The sequence below is a fragment of the Pungitius pungitius genome, chromosome 15 (assembly GCF_949316345.1).
Source record: "Pungitius pungitius chromosome 15, fPunPun2.1, whole genome shotgun sequence".
NCBI classification, from domain to species: domain Eukaryota; kingdom Metazoa; phylum Chordata; class Actinopteri; order Perciformes; family Gasterosteidae; genus Pungitius; species Pungitius pungitius.
This window is the reverse complement of record NC_084914.1, coordinates 7,135,581-7,158,720: the sequence shown is the minus strand read 5'-3', so window position 1 is coordinate 7,158,720 and position 23,140 is coordinate 7,135,581. Positions and strand designations below refer to the sequence as shown.

Below are 23,140 nucleotides of genomic sequence, written 5' to 3'. Positions count from 1 at the left end.
GAGAGGACAGCGCACAGGGGTAATGAAGGAAACACAAGGGGTAAGGATGGACAGGGAGGAGGTGGTGATAGACAGGCAAGGTGCTGGGAAACGAAGGTGGAAGAGATGAAGACAGAGACCCTCGATTGTATCCGAGGGTCTGTGAACACAAGAGAGGGGCGGGATAACTTTGGGAAGGTTTTGTGGTGCTTGATTCATCCTAACGGCAAAAGAAAGGGGGATGGATGGATTCAAAATCATTGGCCGAAACTTTAAATATATATATATAGTAGGGGTGTCAAATGATTAAAAATTTTAATCAAATTAATCAGAATTTTCAGTGGATTAATCATGATTAATCACACCTGAATCCTAACCATTTTTTCTTTCTGAAATGCATACTAAAGATAAATAACAGGACACAGATACATAATTATCATTATTATTATCATAATTATTATTTTTTACATAAATATATGTTATTGATATTTGATTTTTTAATTCATTCCAGAAAATAATCAAATCAATGTTATTTGATAAGTTACAGACTGATTTCCCTGCATGGCTCTAGAAGGGTCTCGAGCCTCTGCAGTTTATCCCACTCTGCTGCGAGTTTGTGCTCCTGCGATGACCAGACATGACCAGACATGTCAACCCTCCCGATGTTTCAAAGCCCCCCCCGAAAATCTCCCGGACCGACCTTTCTCCCGATTTCCACCCAGAACAACAATATTGCTGCACCACCCGTCACTGGGCGCGCCGTTTCAGACCGAACAATAATAAAGGTTACACCTTGAAGTCGAGCGCGGCGATTAGAACGACTGGCGCTGCAAAGAAATCCGCTACCACCCCCATTTCAGTGTGAAATATTCCCATACCTGGGAGGATTTAGATCGCATTGGTTTCTCTTCCTCCGCATGTTTCAGAACAGCGCTGCTCTTGCTCTGCTGGGCGGAGCTTTTCTTCTTCTCTGTTCTGCTGCGCGAGAACGGGGGGGGGGGGGGGGGGGGGGGGGGGGGGGGGGGGGGAGCGGGTCTCTGGCGCAAACAACTTGCTGAACCTGACGGCCTGACATATGCCTGCAGGTGGCAGTAATGTGTTGTATAGGATGAAGTGCATTCCCTAGAAGAAGAGGTTCTTTCCGGACCTGAATAATTTGTCACACTGCGCATGCGTGAAATGCGTCAAAAAAATTGACGTAATTAACAACAAACAGCTAATTAACGCCGTTAACGCGCTATTTTTGACAGCCCTAATATATAGTTTTGTTTTGTGGGTGGCAGACACTTTTGTTGCCTGGTGAGTTTGTAATTGAGAGCTGTGGAGTCCATCTTTAATCCAACCGTGTTCATTGCTCAGCTTAAAAATACCTTGGCTCACATTCTCTGGTTTTTCTGCTGGCTCCATGGCAAAGTATTAGTGTATTGAATAGTTCACAGCTTTGATTATTTATTCACAAAGTTGTATTCAAGATAGAAAACACTTTCGGAAGGTTGATGTACGTATAGTTATGTACAGTTGTAAACTCATCTCGTCATACAAATACTCCCCCAACTCAGGCCCTTAAACATCTGAACTGAATTCTTTAGAAGAACACACATTAATAGCAGGCATCATTTTATAAGATGTTTCTTTTATTCTAACATTAAAAATTATTTTTCTACACTATTATACAGTGTTTTTTTTATATGCACCAATCCCCCAAGACCTGTTACATGGCGCTGGGCCTTATTCCATCTGTCTCCCTGCTAAAGATGGGCTTCTTACTCGGAGCTCCAGGTGCACTATGGGCTGTGTACACAAGCGCCAAATACACACCCACATACAGCGCACGCTGGCACCAACCTGGACCTGTTTACGCAGAAAGGCTGGCCATGGCACAGGCACAAAAAGACACCCTCATACTGATCAGAGGACTGTAACAGCATCTATATGTAGCTGAAGAAGTAGAAGGCAAAAGGAACCCTTTTTAATAAAAACTGTGTAATAGACTTGCTGAGCAGAAGGTGGGTGCCGCTTGAGATCAGAACACATACTTACTGGAAAGTAGAGCAGTAAAGACCCGAACAAAATGGCTTCCAGTAGAATGAGACCAGATGTGCGAATCCTCTGTAAATTGGGAAAGAGACACAAAAGAAAAAATGATTAATCAATCATTTAATCAATCACTGACAGGGAAAAATGATCTATTGTGTCTTAAGGGAGTTTGGAAACTGATGTGTTGTTATTGTAAATATGAAATAACGTAATTCCTCAGCTTTGTGAATTGGAGTTATAAAACACAACATGACAAATGTTAATGCATGTTTAAATCTTTTATTGCTGTTTGTTCAGCACACACACTGGCAAGTATATGTACTTGCCAGTGTTTTGCCTTCCCCGGAAACAAGAATATAAATGACAATAGCACCTTTTCTGGGTTGGATTTAATTACCGACATTACCTTGAATGTTTTTTTATGTAAATTCAGAGAGCTCCAGGGACATTCTTGTGAACTGAAGAGATTTTGAGACAACAACACAAATGTCTATAAATACCACACGGAAAAATTCAACCCAACTTATCCTGAGGAAGGGTTGTAATAATGCTACACCGTGCGAATCTCTTATTTATCTCTTTATTTTACTTTATTCTATGAAATTTCTATTCTGAGTAAAACCTATTTTCCCTCTGGGATTGGATTACATCCGACTGGAATGCCTCAAAGCTCCTTTAGTTCCCATGGTAACTAAAATCAAAATCAGAACTTCAGATTTTTATATGCAGTACCCCAAAAGTCCCCATATTCGATTGAGACAAGGAAAAGTAATTGCATATTATTAACAATGCATCAAAAAAAAAATTAGTATGCACTGTTTCTTGTAGAGGGTTTGGGGCCGAAACCCATATACAGGCCGGGTGCAAAAGTTGGTTCCCACAATTCCCATACTGCATTGCAATACTGTTGAGGTACGGTCACAGTAGTTTTCCAAAAAAGCTGTGATGGATTGGCTTTAGTCTAATGGATAGAAATCAAGCGGCATGATCAGAAAGCCGTGTATGGTAGTGCCATATTGTAACAGCATGTACAATCACAAGTGCTGTTGAATTCACAGCATTCGGTCTGCATCCGACAGCCTTCCTCAGTGACCGCATCGTCCCGCTTTACCTTCTTCCTCCTGAAGTGGTAGACCAGCACCATGCAGGCCAGGTCCAGCACCATGCACAGACCCTGGAAGGAGGCCAGAGTGAGCCGCAGGGCACCGTCCTCGTGCACCAGGCACGGCGTGTCGTCCCGGCAAAAGGAGCAACCCTCGCGGCACGGCATGCACTTGGTGGACGCGTCCGAGGTCTCGTCCCTGTTAGAGACCTGCTCCTTACCTGAGGATGTGACATTTTGGACAGTGTTGATTATTTGCATGCTATAAGTTACAGCAAAGTAAAAGTAACCTAGGGATGACAGTCTTTTAAAAACATTGCATCAAAATTGCAATTTGGAGCACTAGTCTGATTTACTGCAGTGTTTTCAAGGATGATCAATGTAATTAATTTGGTGCAGCTTTCACACTGACTTCTCATTAAATGCTCAGTGAATCAATTTGAAGGAATCAAAATCATCAGTCCAATAAATCAAAAGCCTTGGGGGTGATAATTACAGGAATGCAGCATTTAATTAGGCAGATGAGAGAATAATGAAGGACAGGACGACACGCTCCCTTCATCACTCTGGGTTGCATAATAATAATTGTTGTTATGTCAGCTTGTGACACCCTTCAATACAATTTACCATATCTCACCCTATAATACATCTCATTTGAGTGATATAATCGCACAGGTATGTTCTATTCAGGGCCTTTCAAACCCAAATTTAACCAAATACAAGTCAAGAATATTAAATCTTTAGCACACATGGTGCTGCTTTTCTTGACATACCGGTACAATACTACAATACTACACTATGCAAACCCTGCAATAGAATGAGCAGAAATGACTGCTGGACATTTAGCACTGTAATAATATACAATAAAAGACAAATGATGAATAATTCAGGCACAGGTTTAAGAAATCACTAGTTTTTTTAGTTAGTCTCATGTGTTTGGGTGTTTTTGAAAAGAAGGAAAGCAGGTGACTCGTGCTCTACCCCCCCCCCCCCCCCTCCCACTGTCACTGGCCTTTAAGCTGCAAATCCCCGTTGAGATGTTCATCTTCTTTTATATTCATGTATCTACGGATGTGAGTTACACTGGTGTGAGGCAAAGGTGGAATGTTCCTGCCCACCAAAGACTATTTTCTCCCGGCACTGTTTCATAATGAACCCAAAATAGCTTTACACCTTTAAACGATTTGGCTGGCAGGCGTTCCGTGGGAGCATTTTCACCGCAGTGGACCAGCTGGTTGGGCCCTGGAAAGTGGAAGTGGCTCGCGGCTCTGACCGTGTCAGTTTCACATCGCCCCTGAGCCTTGGGTTCTCCCTGCGGCCAGTGATGGAGACCCCACCGCCCACAACTCTCCTGCATAGATCTGCCGATATAGAACACCCTCACCCTGTACCTGAATAAATGTGATGGTTTCCTCTCTAAACTCTCCACACCTCGCTGTTTGAGGCCAGCGGTGTTTTTTTTGCACCTTAAACTGCACAAATAACAAAAGTAGAACAAGAAGCAGCTATTAACACCCGTTACCTGGTGACGGGGTAATAAGTAAAGGCGGTGAAAGGTTTTCCACAGATCCTGTTGAGCAACACTTGTGTCTTATGGCTTCTTTGAGTGCGAGTGAAGCGTAAGGGAGACGGGCTTCTTCTTCTATACTGGGATGTATTACACAGTGAAATGGAATTTACGAGCAGTGTTCCATTACGGGAAGGATTTCAATCAAATCTTTTACATCTGATTGGATTGTTAAAAAGTGCTTCCACTTAAAATGTGAAGTGATCCAGAGCCGAGAAAGGACTGTGGCTCCACACACACCTCCCATATTGCTAAAGGTTGAGCGCAGATTGGATGACATCATTGCTTGAAATTGACTGTTACTAGGTGACCTAAGCACATTTCAGAGAAAATATAGGTGCACAATATGACTGGGATCTGGGTGATTTAAAATGGTTAAACAGGACTTGCCATGAATAGTGTAAATATTTGTCAGTTTGACGTGTGTTTGTTTTGTTATTCAAATCGTCTGTTGAGCTGACCAACTTGTGTCGTTGTGACATTCGAACGAAAGGACATTTTTCATGAGGTTCTACTGCACATTTTATAATACTACATCCCGTTCCCCCGTTTGATATCTGTCCTATTGGCTTGTTGCTAGGGAACAAAACAAAATCTATTTGCAGCCTGTTTTCTGGAATACACAAGGAATAACAGAAAGGTTCCGGTGGGGAGAAATCGGGGGTTTGCAAAGTACTGCGACCCAATCTGAGCAGCCGTGACTGTTAATGACTGGGTCGGCATTGGGTCACTTCACAGACTGAAGAGACTCATCGTGCTGCATTACAATAAAGCTCCAGCTTAGCATATTGCCCCCTCCCTGTGTTGTTTGAGTCATGGATGAAAACCCACAGCCGTTGCTTGATTATATCGCTCATCAGGGCCGAGGACACTGCAACGCTTTTGGTAAAGGTGTCAGAATACCGGCTTTGAAAATCACAGCAGGAGCACGGAGGTAGAGATAAGGATGTACTAGAAAATAATAAGAGTGAAAGGAAAGGCATCACAGGAGAACCTTTCCAGAACAAAGTTTTCAGCCCATATTCATTGGGTCTGTCACATCTGAATAAGAAAAGATCAGAGCCAGATGAAGACATATAATATCAATGGACCATTAGATGAACCACTCCCTCAAACAGTGACTGCCCGAGATTTGATTTTAGAAAAACTTTGGACACAAATGATGTTTCAATTCAATCTTTAGCAATAGAATAGAACTATAATACTCACGTCTGAACCTACAGATACATGAACAGTATTTCTGCTTCATTTCCATATTTCTTTACATAGTTCAGTTGGAAACATTAAACCGTCAGATTTTGTTAGCATTATCTTGTGCTATGTCTCTGCAGCTCACTAAATCTAATTGCGAAATTTGTCATTTCGGCCGATGAAATCCATTGTTGTGGACTTTTGTCTTTAAAACATTACTTAGAAAGATGCTCGACAGGCATAGCAACGGTAACTAAGGGTTGGAGGGTTTAGTGAACAATTAACGTTTGACTAATCCTTTGTTCATTTATTTTACATCAACATGCGCACTCTGTCAACAGTGCACACCCTCAGTCCAACAGGTCTGTGATGCAGAAGCCGCCTCTGAATAGAACCATAGTAGACATTTCCACAATAACAACAGTGAAAGTCCTTTGACTGAAGCTTGAGGTTTCATAACCTCACAAGCCTCAGGATACCCATTTAAAGAGAAGAATTTCAAACAAAATGTCAGCTGAAAAAAAACAACAACAAACAAAATCGATGCGTGTTGTTTTTTGCTTTTATTTCTCATGAATCCCAAAAGCTTGCTATTGAACAAGTCAACGTTTCGATCGAACAGCTCACCGCAATATGGATATTTTATATGTGTCAAAGGGATTTTGAACCTACTTCTAAAGCCATTGAGCACCACTCGGCTGGAATGGTAGAATCCGCTCCTGCACTGGCACTTGTACTTGTCCAACACAAATCCATGGCCGCCGATGGGAATGCACTGGGAGAAAGAAAGACAGGTAGACATTAATAGAAGAAAGAACGATGTTCACCAATTTTAGTTGTTGATACAACACCCCAGGAGGCCAACCGTGAGAAGCTGAAATGGAAAATATGTGAAACAGGATGGAGGCGGGGACTAAGCCAATGCTGCTTTGTTTTGCTTCTTCAATCCAAAACCAAAAGGGGAGTAAAGTGAGGACGTTTTTTCTGGTATTTAAGATTTCAGAAGCAGAATAGAATATTATAGGACTCGACAACAACAAGATATTGCTAGTACATTGTAATAAGCTTATTGCAAAAAGTTTCATTGTTTGTCAATTGAATATTATGCGTTGACTAATATGCGTTGAAATGCTCCTCTGCGGTGTGAAGCAGAAGACCCTCCACCTATGAGCGGACCTGGTGTCAGGTGAAATCAAAGGGTGTTGCAAAATAACAGGGAAACTAATTAATATCTAAATTAAGAATAAAGGGTTGTTTGCAATTCATTGGTGTCGGCAGAATTCCAGTTTGCATCAATAACTGCGAGCTACATGGGCTTACACACCATCTGGAGCAAAAAAACACTCACACAAAGGCACCATGTGGGTTCTGCACTCTCATGGGAACGCACACGTCCCCGTACTTCCATGAAGCTGCAATAAATTTGACATGAATGTTCATAAATAGTGCATCGCGTTGCGCAATAAAAACAGAATATCTTCTCAGGGACGGCTACAATATAACAGCATTCATACTTGAAGAAATTTGTGAATTGTGAAAAATTGTGTCTACATGTTTTTAATTTTCACCCTAACCCTAAAAAGCTCATTTGCTTTCTTCAGAATTCTTTTGTTTGTGCGCTAAGCATGGAGCTACATGTAACAGGAAGCCATGAGGCAATGAGCTTACTGTAGCATAAAGTGGAGGCTGGGGAAAAAGCTGACCTCAAAGATCCAAAATAGCCTTGTAAACCTCAGTAATTAAAAACTCAAATGCATTAGAGTGGTATTTCTGCTTTTTTATGCAATGCTAAACTTACTTCTTTCAGCCTCCATCTATATTAATGATGCACCCGCTGTGTGTCATCGGAATGAGATAAACGGAAAACATCCTTTTTGTTTACTGTGAAGACTTCTTACTAATATTTTGATTAACAACAATGTAGTGCAGTAGTGTATGTGTTTCCTTTTCAATTTGTGTTACTTTAAAGCTACTTCTAATCTCTGTATTTTCTCAAAGCTGACAAACAGCCCCAAATCTCTAAACTGGGAAGCGGCAGCAGGGGGGATGAGTTGCCCTGGGTATCAATGCCTGAACTGAAGCGGTTGAGAAAATAAACATACGGTATATTGCCCCAGGGAAACCCAGCTGATAAATGTTTCCACTTATTGGAAGAGAGTATTAACTTTGCACCTTCACATGAAACTCATCCTGATTCTGTTATACATTCACTTATTGCTGTTGTAAAGCTAGTCCTGCACAGTACTTCTGCACAGTCTGTTAATAATAAATGGATTCTTTGCACAGTAGTCAGCCACTAAACAAGAGAACAGATTTGAGAGCACAGGCCAGCCTGTCTTGTAAACAAACAACTAAATTAATTTTAATATATAAACCGCATTCATTTGAAAAGGCTTTGATAGACAGCATCATAGACATAAATGGATTTACTAATGCATTGGCCAGATGGATTAAATAATTGAAATTGATGCTGTTTCAGCCTCTGTTTTATTTCTTATTGTTAATTCAAACATACTGTATATTTCAATTCTATAGAGAAATTTGAACAAAGCCTTTCATGATAATTCTCATACTTCATGTGCCCATCACACAAAAATGTGATATTTAAAATGTTTTTTTTTAATTCCTGGCATCAATCTTCTTAAAATCAATGATGATCTTTGGACTTTTCAACGCTATGGAGGTATTTCAAATGTGGGATGTCAACGTTATGAATGGAGCATCAAAGTTATTGCTACAGGCCGAAAACAATTATGAAAGAAAAATGGCCTCTGGTTGAAAGTCTTTGCTGAATGTCGCCCCTTCCTCCCTGTATCCGTTTGTATAATAAATGTGTCCTATCTTGGGCTGACAGTTCCGATTCCTCCTCCTCCTCCTCCATTTGTTCCCTTATATTTTCTGGTCTGTTATTTATATTTCCACACACCATTTGTTTTTCCATTTTACCTGAGCCACAATCTCAGAGGACACAACATTCACCACTTTTCAGCCAAAGCCTTTTTACTTTTTCTGGCATCCTTTTTCTGCCTTCCACGTCAAACAGAATTTCTCAATGTCTCAATTTTCTCAACAGCTCTTTATTCGTTTTTTTATTATATAAGGGCTATACTTTTCCATTATAAATTTCCATGATAAATCTCCTGGCAAAGTATTTTATTCTATATAAAAGTGGCTGTGGAAATATCACGACTGCAAGTAGCAGCCTTTCCGTTAAGAGGTTTTCTGATTCATACGCACAGAACTTAGAACTAAATTGTCTGGATCATGAATCTGACATCTGTCGTTTTGCGAGTGCAATCATTTTGTGTGCAAAGTAAGAACATTTTACACCTATTAGCAAATAATGTCCTTTTTTAATAAAGACTTCTCTCCAAGACGTGAATAGAAATTAGTCGTGAATAGAGAGAAAGCACAATTCCAAGCTGCCAGAATGGAGAGTGCATGTCGGCTGAAGAAAGCTGGACACCCACACAACGGTCGGTGCTGAGCTTCTCATAGCCGGGATGAAAAAAGCCTCTCTCCTACAGGCAGATGAGTCATGTAGTCTTTCTTTTCTTCTTTTTTTTTAACTTCAAGTACAATTTGCATAAAAAATCAAATTGGCACCCAGCAATCATAAAACAAAAACCCATCTGCTGCTCATCTACTGGCAAATCTATGTGTGTGTTGTCTCTCCGGAGAAAAGCATTCCTGTAAAGTCTATAAAACAAAGAAAAAGGGGCCTTTATTTCAACTAGAGTCTGCTCACTCGTTGTTTTTATAACAAGAAGGAATAAGGTTTTTTGCCAGAATGTTTCTAGCGGTGGCTAGAGCCGGTGGCTGAGGACTCAGGCCCCCGTAGGGCCGCAAACACATTAGGGGTCCAACTTTGAAACAGATAAAAGACCTAGATGGATGGATGGATGGATGGAGCATGTAGAGCGTGCATGCATACATAAAACGCACAAATACTGTATGGCAAATTGAGAAAAGGTCTCCAACCACAAGCAGACACACACACATGAAAATACACCACCAGTATTTGTTGTGAACTTATTTTCTGCCCACTCCAAAGGAAGTGGATTCTCACTACGATAAAATAATTTGAACCTTGTATTAGGTGAGTAACACTGTTTCCAACCTACCTACAATTCTTAAGTGTATAAATCTCTCAGACATGTTGAAGTACAGATCCCAAAGGCTTCATGGGGAGAATATGCATCTCACAAAGGAGATCGACACGGCCATAAAAGCTGCATTAAAGCCAATTAATAGTCAAAAGCACATAGCTATCCATATGTCGTCTATCACCAGTACTGCTTTCTCCAGTAAATCACACACACACACACACACACACCCACACACAGGTGGCCTCTCTTTCCCTCAGCCACCATGAAAGGGGCTGTGAAACAGTCGTCTGACGCGTCTCAGTTTGATGGATCACCTTCATCAGACCGCAGGTTGAAAGTGAAAAAGTGTTTGATAATTGCACCTTACTTTGGATGCAGCGAGAGGCTTTTTTTCCCCCCATAAAGCTTGGCTGACAGGGTTCAAGGTCGCATTTTCAATCCCACAAAGAGCGAAAGACTTTTAAGAAGGACATCCTGAAGAGAGGATGTTTTATTACAGAGCCAAGACTCCATCCTCCATTTTCTAGAAGATGTATAGTTTTCTTGAAGGCACCTAATCATTCAGACTTTCATTATTTTTTCCCATGGGGCCAAAGATGGATATTGGGCAACAAGTCAAGTCAACATGAATTTGTACTGTGGTTCAGGCTTTTAATGGTTTCAATCTGATAGTTGTACTGGATGAAAGTGCTGGTGATCACATGTCGCCTTGACGTGATCACATGTCGCCTTGACGTATACCTGTTTGTGTCACAGAGACGTAATGACATGTAGTGGCGTTCACACGTGAGAGAAGATATTTAGTCAAATTGAGCCGACCATGACTTTTTTTCTTAAATCAACACTATCCAATTAAAGTTTACAAATAACAAAATTTCAAAACCACTATCGCAACACAACAGCCCTGTAAATCCCCGCGAGCGGTTCCTAATCCTAATCCGACACGTGCGAATCCACAGGTTTCAGCGGCGCCCGCAGCACAGCGGCACATAACAACATCTCTTGATTCTATCACGCAAAGCGTAAAAACACACTTCACACGCACACTGAAGCGCCTTCAAATGAATTATCTGCGAGCTTCACATTGAGGCCCCTCACGTTTTGGACGACGGTCTGCCGCTTCAGGTTTCTCGCCGTACAATTGAATAAAAAGCTGTGAACAAGACACCCAAGACGGTGGGAGTCAGCAAGAGAGGAGCAGAAGAGAGAGAGAGAGAGAGAGAGAGAGAGAGAGAGCACTCTGCGTCCTTCAGAGATCTATAAATACACTAAAAAGCATTAAATCCTAAAAGCATTACAATCACCATGTCCCCTGGGTGTGGGAGCTGCCACTGCAACCGTGGATGTCTGAGGAGAGGAAACCTTGGATTTAAGCCTGTCTGGTATTTCTCCATCAATTTATGAGGCAAACACTGCTTATTTATTGATTGGTGGCCTGTCGCTGCTGCGACCAGAGATGGAGTCGGGGGTCTCCCTGCATTCCTAGAGGAAAGGATTTGAGTGAACACAGGTGATGGGATTGTGAATTGGGCTTTGATTTTAAAGTTAAGGAGGAGGAAAACGTGCGTTCTCCTCTACAGTCTCATGTGGAATTGTAAGACTTACGAGAGACCCCGAGACTCACCCACGTCGACATTTGAGTGGGTGGTCCCCAGCTCCCTGAGCCGACTCGATCGGGAGGCTTCATTCAATTAGGATTCAAATGCTCTCGCCGACGCGACGAGCTCCTCTACTTCTGGCAGCGTGGCAGACGCTGAGCTGCAGGCGACAGATTAGAGAGTGAATGGTGTTTTTTCTGCGGAGGATGAATCCTTTTCCCGCCGACTGTCCCTCTGTGCTGTCACTCCTCATCCCCCCCCCCGTCTCATCCCGCTCCGCATCCTCGTCCCTCTGCTCTCCGTTCCCCACTTCATGCTACAATGCAGCAGTCCAAGCAAAGAGGAAAAATCAAGAAATGCGCCGGAACTTGACAGAAGACGCAGCTTTGTTAAAAAGACAAATGTTATGAATGTTTCATACATATCATGTACTTTACACTTTTATACTGTTAACCATAAAGCGGGCATTGAAGAGCCTCTCCAGCACATTTGAAATGAAAGTCGGGGCACTTGGAAGAGTTTAAGAAAGTTCAGGGACAGAGTTCAAGATGTCCCATGGTTCGCCATCCCCAAAGCTATTAACAGATCAAATCCAGCTCCGGTTTTAACAAAAAATGATGATCCACGTTTGCAAAAAAGTCACTTATTTTGGAAGCTTTTTCAGAGAGATTATTTTTTTTCTTCTTTAAACTAAAGTTGATGTGAAAAGTATTGATGCATTCGATGATAAATGCCGGAGCAGGCTCTGAGCAGCAATTTCACAGCCTTGGAATTATACAGGAAATCCAAAGCAAGGACATTTTCACAGAAATAAAGCAGGGGTTACTGTGACGGCTGGGCTCAGTGCTCCCAATGTGGCAGATTGCATCCCAATGTTTGCACTCACTGGATTCCCAGAGAGAAACCTGGAAGATCACAAATAACCTGGTGCATGACTGTTGCAATACGTTGCCACGGATATGGGAACAACGGAGGTGGCTTTATGTCCCAAAATGTGGACAAGAACTGACTGTCACGCGGTTACAAACTCTATTATTGATGGACGTGTTTCTCATAGTAACAAAAGCACTCAGCTTTCATCGGGACTGTGTGTCTTGATGTACAGTAACATGGAAACAAACCCCTTTGTGTCACAGTCATCTTTTCAGATGGAAGAGGAATTCATGCTCTTCTATGTGCGTTCCCAGCAGCCCTCAGTAGAAACGAGTTGTTTTGAATATATGTACATTTTCGCAGCTGTAAAACTACAGCTCGCTCTTTGAATTTAAGAGTTTACTTACCTGAGTTTGACCCGCTTTTTTTTTTCAATGCAGCTTTGAATATCAACACTGGTGTTCTCTTTGATGATGAAGATGAAAACTACTTTAACGCACACATTGCAGTGCCAACTGGTATACAGATGCGGTGAGCGTTGCAACACTTCATCCCCGCTTTAGCTGTTGAGCTTCAAACTCCCCGAGGAGAGAAGGAGAGCCTCTGGCAGAACAAAACACAAAGGGGAGAGTGAAACATACCGAGCAGAACTGGTGATTTTATTTCTCCTCTGCTCCTCAAGTCCCTGTTTTTAACTATTAGAGATAAAGCAGGTAAAAAACACATCTTGCAAGTGTCTGCTTCCCTGACAAATGCTGAATGACATATCGAAGAAGAAAACCCCAAATCCAGCATATTCATTCAACCTAACTCTGCATTACTGCTATAATTCTGCACAGGCGTTTGCTGTCTCATTCGGTTGGATATCCCTCTCTTTACATGCAGTATTTATACCGACTCTAAGACTTTTGAAGCTCAAATCCTCTCTTTTTTTCCCCCTGCAATGTGCCAGAGACGATAAGAATTGCAGAGAGACGCAGAGTAGGGCAGAGAAAAATATATAATTTATGTCCCTTTTTTCACCTCGTCCAGCCTGAGACTCGCAGAGCAGGGCCACATACATGTGCAGGTACTACTTTTACTTTTTTTTTTTTTGAATAGAGGAACTCACATCGCTGTTAACAGTAGCTGAGCTGAAGCTGTAAATGCTGAGTACTTTTCATGTGTCAGATTGTGCTCTCTGTGTCTGCATGACGGTGTTTTGATGCAGCTTTTGGAGCACTAGGAGAAAGTGACGAACATCACTCAAGACGATGATTTACTAGTACGTTAAACTGGCAACGGCAAAGCAGGACATGCAAAACACACGTACGGCTCATTTCTGACTTGTCTCTCTGCCCCCCCCTCCCCCCCAACCCCTCCGAGGAGTTAATTAGCTTCGAGAAAGTAGAGACGGAGAGAGCAGCGAGGGCAAAACGGAGACGGCAAAATGAAAAGCCAGAGAAAGAGAGATGAGGAGGGAGGGCTGGCCAAAGATATTCGGGAGATATTCGGGAGAATGTGAGCGGCCATGGAAACTGGGAATGCAGCTGAGGGAGGAGGGGAGGCGAGAGGGGAGACAGGGAGGGTAACCCTCCTTGTCTGTCACAGCAGTTTAAACTCATTAGCAGAGCTCTGCGTTTGAAGTCCTTCATCTCCGGCGGCACGTTTCACAGGACGGACGGATGAAACACACACACCTGCGCACACACACACACACACACACAGCCACTCGCAAACACACTGCACACACAAAGACGCTTACTTACAATTTTTAAAAAACACACACAGAGAAAAATAAATAAATATCAACCTACTCAGATGCTTCACGTCACAAATCCCCCACACTAATCATTCTCGTTCTCACAGTACTCTTCTAATTATATAAGCAATGGCTCCTTATGTAAGCCGCTTCCTCTACGACTGACTATCCATAATGCATGAAGTCTTATTTGGTTTATGGTGACACATCTTACCTTCCTCCACAGCCTTCGCCTCGTATCCGGGCGTACGAATAAAAAACAGCCAAGAAGCTCGTGCAGCAGAGTAAAGGGATGCACACGTGTAGCAAATTCAAAGCGATACTTAGAATTAAAGATTATTTTAGTCTTCTGTGAGGATTCTTCTTTGGAACCAGCTTACTTGGTTTCTATATTAAATTTGTTTTTGTTTTTCAGTTAAACTATTATGCACTCAAAGAGCCTACAGGGCAAGTACTTAATAACCATGGATCAAATGTCAATCTACATTATGAAATGTAAACATCACTGTTTAACTACTCTGGCTTCCCTTCAACTATGGAAAGCATCTTTTTTTAACAAGAAAAACAAGATACAGTGTATAGTTGTGTGAAGGCGTATTTGCAGGCATTTTGACAAAGGTTTGTTGACAATTATATTGTTCTTTGGCTGATTGAAAGAGATTGAACTGAAAAATTGAACCGGAAAGTTTGAATCCCGAGATCCGAGTTCCGAATTTAATTCGCAATGTTTTGCCAACAATTGCCGACAGGGCTGGAGTGAAACCCATCAACTACTGAACAGGTGATGTACGGCTTATACAACATAATAAACTCATGGCGTGTTGATAGTGGACATATTTAGCAACGTCTGCTGGCTGTTTAATGTAGTGGAGCTATTAGCCAAACTGAAAGGAGAGTAAATACTAAATATGTAATATTATCGACTCCAGACACGCTCCGGGATGTTGCTATTGGACATCTCTTTCATTAAGTAACTGTGTGCCAAAAACGATCCTCACTCTCATTAACAACTGGTGGATAAAAAAAACGTGTTTCATTGAAGCGAGACATGACGCTCGGAGGATGTAAATTGCAAGACATTACGGGAAAAAAATGGCCTTCACAACAAGGCAGAGGAAGCTAAATTCTCGATCAAACAGAAGTCGTCAACCTGCAGCAGTAGCATAACAGTTGTTTGGTCGCGAATGAAGTCATTAGGTCCACACAACAATGAGAAGCGTGCCGCTGTGGTAATGCTGCGCTCTGCCTCATACTGGAGAGTCCTCGCGTTATGTTTCTCTCTGAGACCGAGCCCTCAAGGTGTGTTTGTTCTCAGTGGGGAAAGCAATGAGCTTCACGCTGACTTTCCACAGCCCATTGCCCCCAAAATGTATTTATTGCGGTTTAGAAATTAACTGCTGTGTCTTAGGCACCAAAGGCAATTTAAACTTAGTTTGTGAAAGCAAGCCCAAATATATTTGCGTTTTATTTATGTTATTACTGAATGGTATGGTAATATTTTAGAATTCAGTTTTGAGACTTTGGTTTGAACTGTGAAAAAATCAAGCAACCAGCAATTGATTAAATAGAAATAAATGAAAGGACAGAATGTCAAGAGGGAAATACCACCAAAGGAAAAATGACATGAGAAAGAACTTTGCTGATTCTCACTTGTCTTTAAAGAGCAGGATTAAGGGGAGATATTGCAGACTGTCAACTCTAATGAAACCATGTTGCCATTCATGCTCCTCCATGAATGGTAGAGAGTTGATTTAAATGTCTCGTCAACTTTTGGATGCATTGACATTGCTGGCATGGCTATTGACTCCTAAACTTGTGTTTCAAAGCTTTAAAATGAAAAAGCTCAAAAAAACAATCTGTAACCTCCGCTCAAAAGCCCTTTGTTTTAAAATCCTGAGAAACTGTACACATGCAGTGGACCGCTGTAATACATCTCCCTGCAAGACATGTGGATTCCTATTATTCATTTTAGGGCTGTCCTCCAGCAGATACACTTTTAGCTGACTGAGACACGACAAATAGGTAACGGATTTAATAGACAAATCTGAATAGCAGACTTTATCTGCATGGACCACTTAAAATGTTGCATTTACCAGAGATGTAAAAGAAGTCATCCAGCATGAAAAAGCACAAAGGACCACTAGTCGACTAAACAGCTAAATTAATAATCCATCAAAGGAAGATATTAATGCCATGGTTAGAAACAGATCCATTTCATTGGTCAATATCTGTCCCCTAAAACAAAACATTTAATCTTCCAAAGTCGTAACGCATTTTTTTTAAATGATTACTATTTATTACAGAAAAAAATGAACATTGCTTGTTCAAGACGGCACTGAATTATTGACTGCAGCTTAGCCAAACATGGTGTGTGAAGAAGAGTCATCAGAGGGGGAGAGTAATGAGTGGTGCGCTCCGTGATGATCCCTTTGAATATCCCTTCTAATGGTCTTTCATGTTCAGGTTTAATTTTATCCACAGAAAATAAGCAGCTGCAATTTTTTGCAAAAAGCAGAAGAAAAAATACATGCACATAACGTAGGAAATAATGTAGAAATAATTACAACCAAAATACACTTGTGAATGTACTTGGTTGCTTAAAAGATGGTTCTGCAAAAAAAAGACACTACAGACTAGTTTCACACGCAGACATATCTGAACTGATATGTATAAGGTATAATTGGCGGCAGATTTTGGTGAAAGACATGTTTTCTGTGAGGTCCCCCCCCCCCCCCCCCCGCCCCCCACGACAAACCGAGACCGGTGGAGGCACACAGACAAAGAGCATTGGTCAATTATTCACCACACCTTGCAGCAATCCATTACACTGCATGTATTATACATCGTATGGCCGGCAACATGCCACGCAAGCCTCAGCAGCTACTCACTGGAGGAAGAGAGGCTTCATGAAATGCCTCACATCATAACACCAATGCATTGGCACTGACGCTGCCGAGCCTGCACAGTGACACACGCAGCCACACACACACACACACACACACACTCACACGGGCACTCTAACAGATACCAACACGCTGTACAGCTGCTGCCAGTTCCTTTGCACCGGTCACACAGGTACAAGCACTGTACCACTCTCACATACACATCAGCATCACAGATGAGCAAACCGCAGCCCATTCACCGACAACGACAGACACACAACTGTCGAGAGTTTATTTTTCTATAAAGACAAGTGCGCAATGACGAGACAATCCCGGCGACGTTTTAGTCATGTTCGTGTTGTTGCTCAGTGAATTACATTGTCAGCCTGTCAGTCATTACGCAGCTTGGATCTGTGTTGATGTATATGTATCTCCTCTATTGGCCCTGGAATTTGTGACTGCGCTCATGGTCCCCTGAGGATAAAGCCTATTGATACATAGATCCACTGGCTTCTTCTCTAGCTCCATTGGGAGGTTCAACTATTGGTTGATTGAAGATACATTTTGCATTGATATCCATGGTACTCCAAAAGACAAATTGATTTCTGTGACTTAACCCCTTCGGTGACCCTATGACCCTTTGAACAGCACCACCAGCACAAACAAAATGAATTATTCAGTAAAATCTTATTTTTTGGAAGGATTGCGAAATGTATTGGTTCCCAGATGATGAATCCTGATCTGCTGACTTTCACCCTGGCAACATCATCATGTTCCCCTCAGGGGGAATTGTTATCACTAAAATCCTGTACACTTATATTAGTTTAATTATAAATATATTCTATCAACCTTAACTTTATCTATTATATAGCATGGTAACATACTAAATGCAGATTGTCCACAAAGATATACGTGCTACGTGTCAGCATGGCAGCATCGGCGTTGTGAGCATGACACTGTACTTGCGATTGGAAAAAGCACTTGTTGAACTTCTCTCTTTTCGACATTTTATACACTGTGGTGGACCGACAGACAGCTTTACTATACGTTTCAGTTTCTGCATCCAGGACACTCTATAATAAAGAGTATGGTTTTGAGATGTCCAAAAGTAAAGGTTCTTGAAAAATGACTTTTTACTGTAATGTTACTTTTTGATATTTCAAAGCTGTTGATCATCTTTTTACTCTTTTACCTTGAGGCACATTTGACTGCTTTGATCGCAGCGTTTGATGATGTTTCGAATGTAACAGTGACGCGGCGGTTATTGGTGAGCCGACTCACCTCCATGCTGGTGAGGTTACAGCGGTGAGTCCCAGCAAACCAGCCGCTGCTGGAGCACTGGTCGATGTCCACATCCTGTAGGTTCACGTCCACACGAATCACGCCCCTTCCACGGAGAAAAAAGGCAAGGAAAGAGAGAGGAAATAAGGAGAATGGGATGGATTGGAGGAAATTGTGAGAAAATCAATATAGATGCCGGTGCCAAGATAAAGAAAAAATATAGTGGAGTGCCAGAAATGTTATGAAAGAAGGATGAGAAGAGGATGAGAAGAGGATGGAAATTAAATTAATAGTAAATCACATTACAAAATGAAAGGATTGAGTTAATGATAACAGATAATAAAGAACGGGAATGTGGAGAGGTGACACAATAATATGAGGATGAGCAGATCAGTTGGAGGGGAGGGAGGAAATGGAGGCAGAGAAAAAAGGAAGGAAAGAGAAATAAATGATCAAGAACGGAAGAGTGGCGCTCAGGGGAAGTAAGGTCAGCGGTGTGGACGAAGCAGCGAAAGGGCGGATGGTTGCAGAGAGGAATGAATTAAAACAGATTGGAATTCGGAATGGAAGTGAGAGTGATGGAAGACAACGGCAGAGAAAAGAGGAAACAGAAGAAATGTTTAAATTTCAATAAACACAACACATCCAACAGCAGACGTTAGAGATGCACTAAGCGATATATTAAGGTTTCATGCTTTTGGACCACAAAGGACACACTGACAATTTAGCTTTCCCCTTGTTTGCTAGGAAGAAAAGAAAAGTCGTATTCCCATTCTCTTCGTTCTTAAACCTAATTTAATGCATTATGTTGAGCAACGGTACTGTCTTAACCAGCGCTTCCCAAGGAGCCGGCAATGGAGCCGGCCCAATACTTTAGCGCCAGCTGGCCGAGTGTCTCCCTCTCTCCGTAAACGCCAGGCTGCTCTCAGTGGAGGGGCTCAGACAAACCCACTGAACACCTGCCTACCACCAAACAGCCCAAAAACAAAGGCACCGACAAACTGGTGAGCATAGTTGAGCAGCTATAGAGCCAGATATTTCACTGAGGAGTTGGAGGAGAGTGAATAATGATCTTGAGTTTACCACAGTCACCCAGAAGCCGTGTCTTTGATTTGTGTTTCAATGTAAACTTATAAAGACTCCAGTTGGACGTGCAATGAGTTCTCTACTGTTTCAGCAACACTGCCGGCCCAGAGTCATCACAGAGCCACACTGACAAGGGAATGCGTTAATGTTCTGCTACGGGAACACAGCAGAACTACGTACTTGTCTCTACGGTTTTCCTCTCATTCCCACATTCCCTCTTTGCTCTCTCTCTCCCTTCTCCGGTTTGGTGGATGTGTCCCACGCAACCAGCCGGCCTGGAAGCGGAACAAACAAGCATGGGAGAGAGGCTTCGGGCCACCAGCTGTCCTCAGGTACACAACCACAGAGGCCGATTAATTGACACCTTAGTGACAAAACACTTTTGAGCTTCACGAATCCAAACACGGACCTCGTGATTCCGGTTTGAGGAAGCAGATGAACTCTTCTCTGTGGTACGAAAGCCGCTATCAGAACTGACTGCGCTGGCCACAGACTTGGTTTTAAATTTGGTCTTTGAAGGACAGAGAGAACGGGAGAAAAAACGAGGTTGCTTTGAGGCAGAGAGTATCAGACATAGTGGAACTGACTCCCTCATCTACACTAGCTTATGCTCTGTTCTGAGCCAACCAGCCTTCTATTTATAGAAATGTCACCACGGGGACCGAGATGAGAGGACGGAAGTCACATAAAGTTGCGGACCACACGCCGCTTAATAAGAAGTGGAGTGAGGAGAAAAATAGCGTAAATCCAGTAGAGTCGTGGAGTTCTACTCAATTATCGAGTGCATCGTTTTATCGAGTCGGAAAAACTCAATCTCCTCTTGCTACATTTTCTAGAGATTTCAACTATTTGAAATAGTTTTCATCAGATGACATTTTCTACTTTCTTTTCGATCTGTTGACATGCTAGCTCAGTGTTATGAATTCATAAATGGCATCTTTCAGACTTTTCTCCCTGTCGGCTTTAAGTTAGCCGTGAAGGCTCCGGAAAAAACGTGTGGACATCGACTTGGAATTTTGCCAAACTCCCATTTTCAAGGGCTGAATTTTCAAACTGCACAATAAGCCACAAAAGGCTGAAAGTGCCACCGATTAAATGATGACAACTGCGCTCGAATGCTTGAATGTTGCTTGAAATGAAACAGACTGCTCTACATGAAAACAGAGCAAACTACAAAAAGGCCATGCACACAAAAAAGGAAAATTGCACATGGGAACCATGAATAAGTATCCAACGTCTCTTTTTCAGACACAAGCGAATCATCCATTTGTCTCCAAAACTTGAACCTCCTCATTGCTTTACGTTGATTAATTAGACCAGCAGTACATTATTGTTGGAGACAAATTGAGGCATCTCGGGCCAGAAATGTGTGAGCTGTGTTTGCAAATGCAACATGTTCACTGAGTAAGACTTTTAACTAACGTGGAGTGCCTCACTACGCTAAAATGAAAGACTGTGGCAATTCTGATCAAACCAATTCTTCGGTATCCGCAGTACAACAACATCACAGAGGGGACTGTCTCTGTAGCAGGTAGTGATGTAGCACTTTTTCGCAGGGTGGATGCCTGCCGACCTAAGGCCCAGATCTGGAGCACTCCGTGATGCAGTCTGCATTTTCTAAATTCAATTTGGATCCATTTTGCTAAACATATGCATGGTGTTTGTGTAAGTATTAGTGACTTCAAAAAATGAAGAAGATGTTTGTGCACTAAATCATTTCTGATAAATTTGGACTGGACTGAGATACATCTCCCCACAGCTGTGAGGGTTAAATGCACCTGGAATTCAGAGTCGTATCGCAGTGTGTGTGATCCTCCCTTGTTATTGACTTGATTCAGATTTTTGTTTTTATACGAGATCCTTGGTTGTTTTTATGCACCTATAGCATAAGCACACAGATGGCAACTCTAGCCTGCACACGCACTTTACAAAGCTTGCAGTGTTCATTAGATGCAGAAGAGAAGCGCAGCTGTGCTTTGACAGGTGAGCATATTCGATGAGAAAGGGCTACCTGTGTGTGAAGCCACTTTTGCACCATCTGTTTCTTGCATGGAGGCTTCATATCATGATCCAAATTTACATTCAGCCTCATTGAGTAGTATTACATACTAGTAGATAAGAGTTACTGTAATGTTGCACACACGAAATGACAAAGCATGCATTTTTATGCACAAACTGCATATAGTTTTTCCTTTGTATACACAAATACACATGCACACACGCGCTAACACCCCTCATCTCACCTGAACTCTGGTGCAAAGTCGCTCTTCAGTCCATAGAAGCCAGCAGACAAGGTGAGCAGCCAGTAGGGCACAAACGCCCCGTGTTCGCACTCCAGGTACGGGGCGGACCACTTGATCTGGTTCTTGTCGAGAAGGTAACTCCCAGTCTTTGTGCCCGATAACTCCGGGACTCTCCTGTGCATGTGTGGTCTCCTGCCGTCCCTGAAGTCATTGAACCAGTCCGACTCCGGGCTCCTGCTCCTCAGGTGAGGGTGCGCGGAGCCGGTCAAGTCCTGCAGCACCACCTCCTTCTCCATCCTGGTCGCCTGGAGGAAAACGCTCGGGCCCTGTGTCGGTGCGTCCGCGTGGAACGTCACCACCGCCCTGTGGATTTTGGGGTCCCCCTCGAGGATACTCTGGACCAGCGCGTGGTACCAGTGGACGTCCCGCCGCGAGGTCTGCTCCCGGGACCTGTTGGCCTGGAGGATCATGTTCAGGAGGTTTGTGGCGTGCGCCACGGTGTCCAGGATGCTGTGCAGGGAGTAGTGGGAGGCGACGTGCAGTCCGCCTCGCAGGCTGCTCAGCTCGTACCTCCGCGAGCAGTTGACCTGCCTCAGCGCCGAGGAGTCCCCGGTGTGCAGGAACGCGGTCACCACCCTCGGGAGGTCCTCCTCGATTTTGTGCGCCACCACCGCGCGCTCGGTGGCCGGTAGCGAGGAGTAGGTCGGGTGTTGGGGCGTCTCTCTGTTGGTGTTTTTGGTGCTGAAGACAGACGGGTGCTTCTCCTCGCGCTCGCTGTCAGACCACTCCACGTAACCGTAGTTCGATGCCCAAACGAGCCCTGTTTGCAGGAGCAGCGGGACCACCAGGAGAGCCATGTCGTTCCGTTTTACAGGCACAGAGAAGACACCGCGGGCACTTGGCAAAGTGTGGCGTGCATAACCAAAGCGACTCTACGTCTTGTTCGATCTACAAGAAACAGTAGCACACACCAATCAATGAACGTCCTGATTTAACGTACCCGTGAATCAAAGCGGTATGAAGCCTCTCCGCTGCCGGTCCTGTGCATCTTCTATCCGCGAAAACACAGACTTTTCGTTTCTTCGACCCAGTTTTCTTACCGTGGCACTATTTGATCGAAACACCCACCCGGCCTCATAGCTCATTCAAAAAAATATAACAACACTGACTCCTCATCGGCCCCCTAATCCACTCAGCGGCGTAACGAGCGTTCGCAGTCTCTCTCTCTCTCTCTCTCTCTCTCTCTCTCTCTCGACTCCTTCTCTGAGATGAAATCCACGTGTACGTGTACGAAGACGCGCAGCAAATTCTTCTCGAAGTCCCGTCCCTCCCAATATAACTCTAATAGGCCAGTTTAAGTGTCGCCCACCGGTGTGTGTGGTTGTTCCCCTCTGCCAGTCTGCCGGAGGTGGGCGGGGCGTGGCTGATACCGGAGCTGTCCGGTGCTGAAA

The 23,140-nt window shown here is 43.1% G+C and overlaps 1 protein-coding gene across 1 annotated transcript in view; it reads right to left on the bottom strand.

Moving 5' to 3' along the window:
• Nucleotides 1-22,928, bottom strand: part of gpr158b (G protein-coupled receptor 158b) — a 39,234-nt gene extending 16,306 nt beyond the window's left edge. The window contains exons 1-6 of the mRNA XM_037458126.2: nucleotides 22,790-22,928; nucleotides 21,690-22,637; nucleotides 18,361-18,466; nucleotides 6,549-6,651; nucleotides 3,128-3,339; nucleotides 2,020-2,088 (exon numbers count right to left, since the gene is read on the bottom strand). Coding sequence (XP_037314023.2) covers nucleotides 2,020-2,088; nucleotides 3,128-3,339; nucleotides 6,549-6,651; nucleotides 18,361-18,466; nucleotides 21,690-22,546 — 1,347 coding nt within the window. The 5' untranslated portion in view covers nucleotides 22,547-22,637; nucleotides 22,790-22,928. The remainder of the gene's footprint in view (nucleotides 1-2,019; nucleotides 2,089-3,127; nucleotides 3,340-6,548; nucleotides 6,652-18,360; nucleotides 18,467-21,689; nucleotides 22,638-22,789) is intronic.
• Between the last annotated feature and the right edge of the window lie 212 nt (nucleotides 22,929-23,140).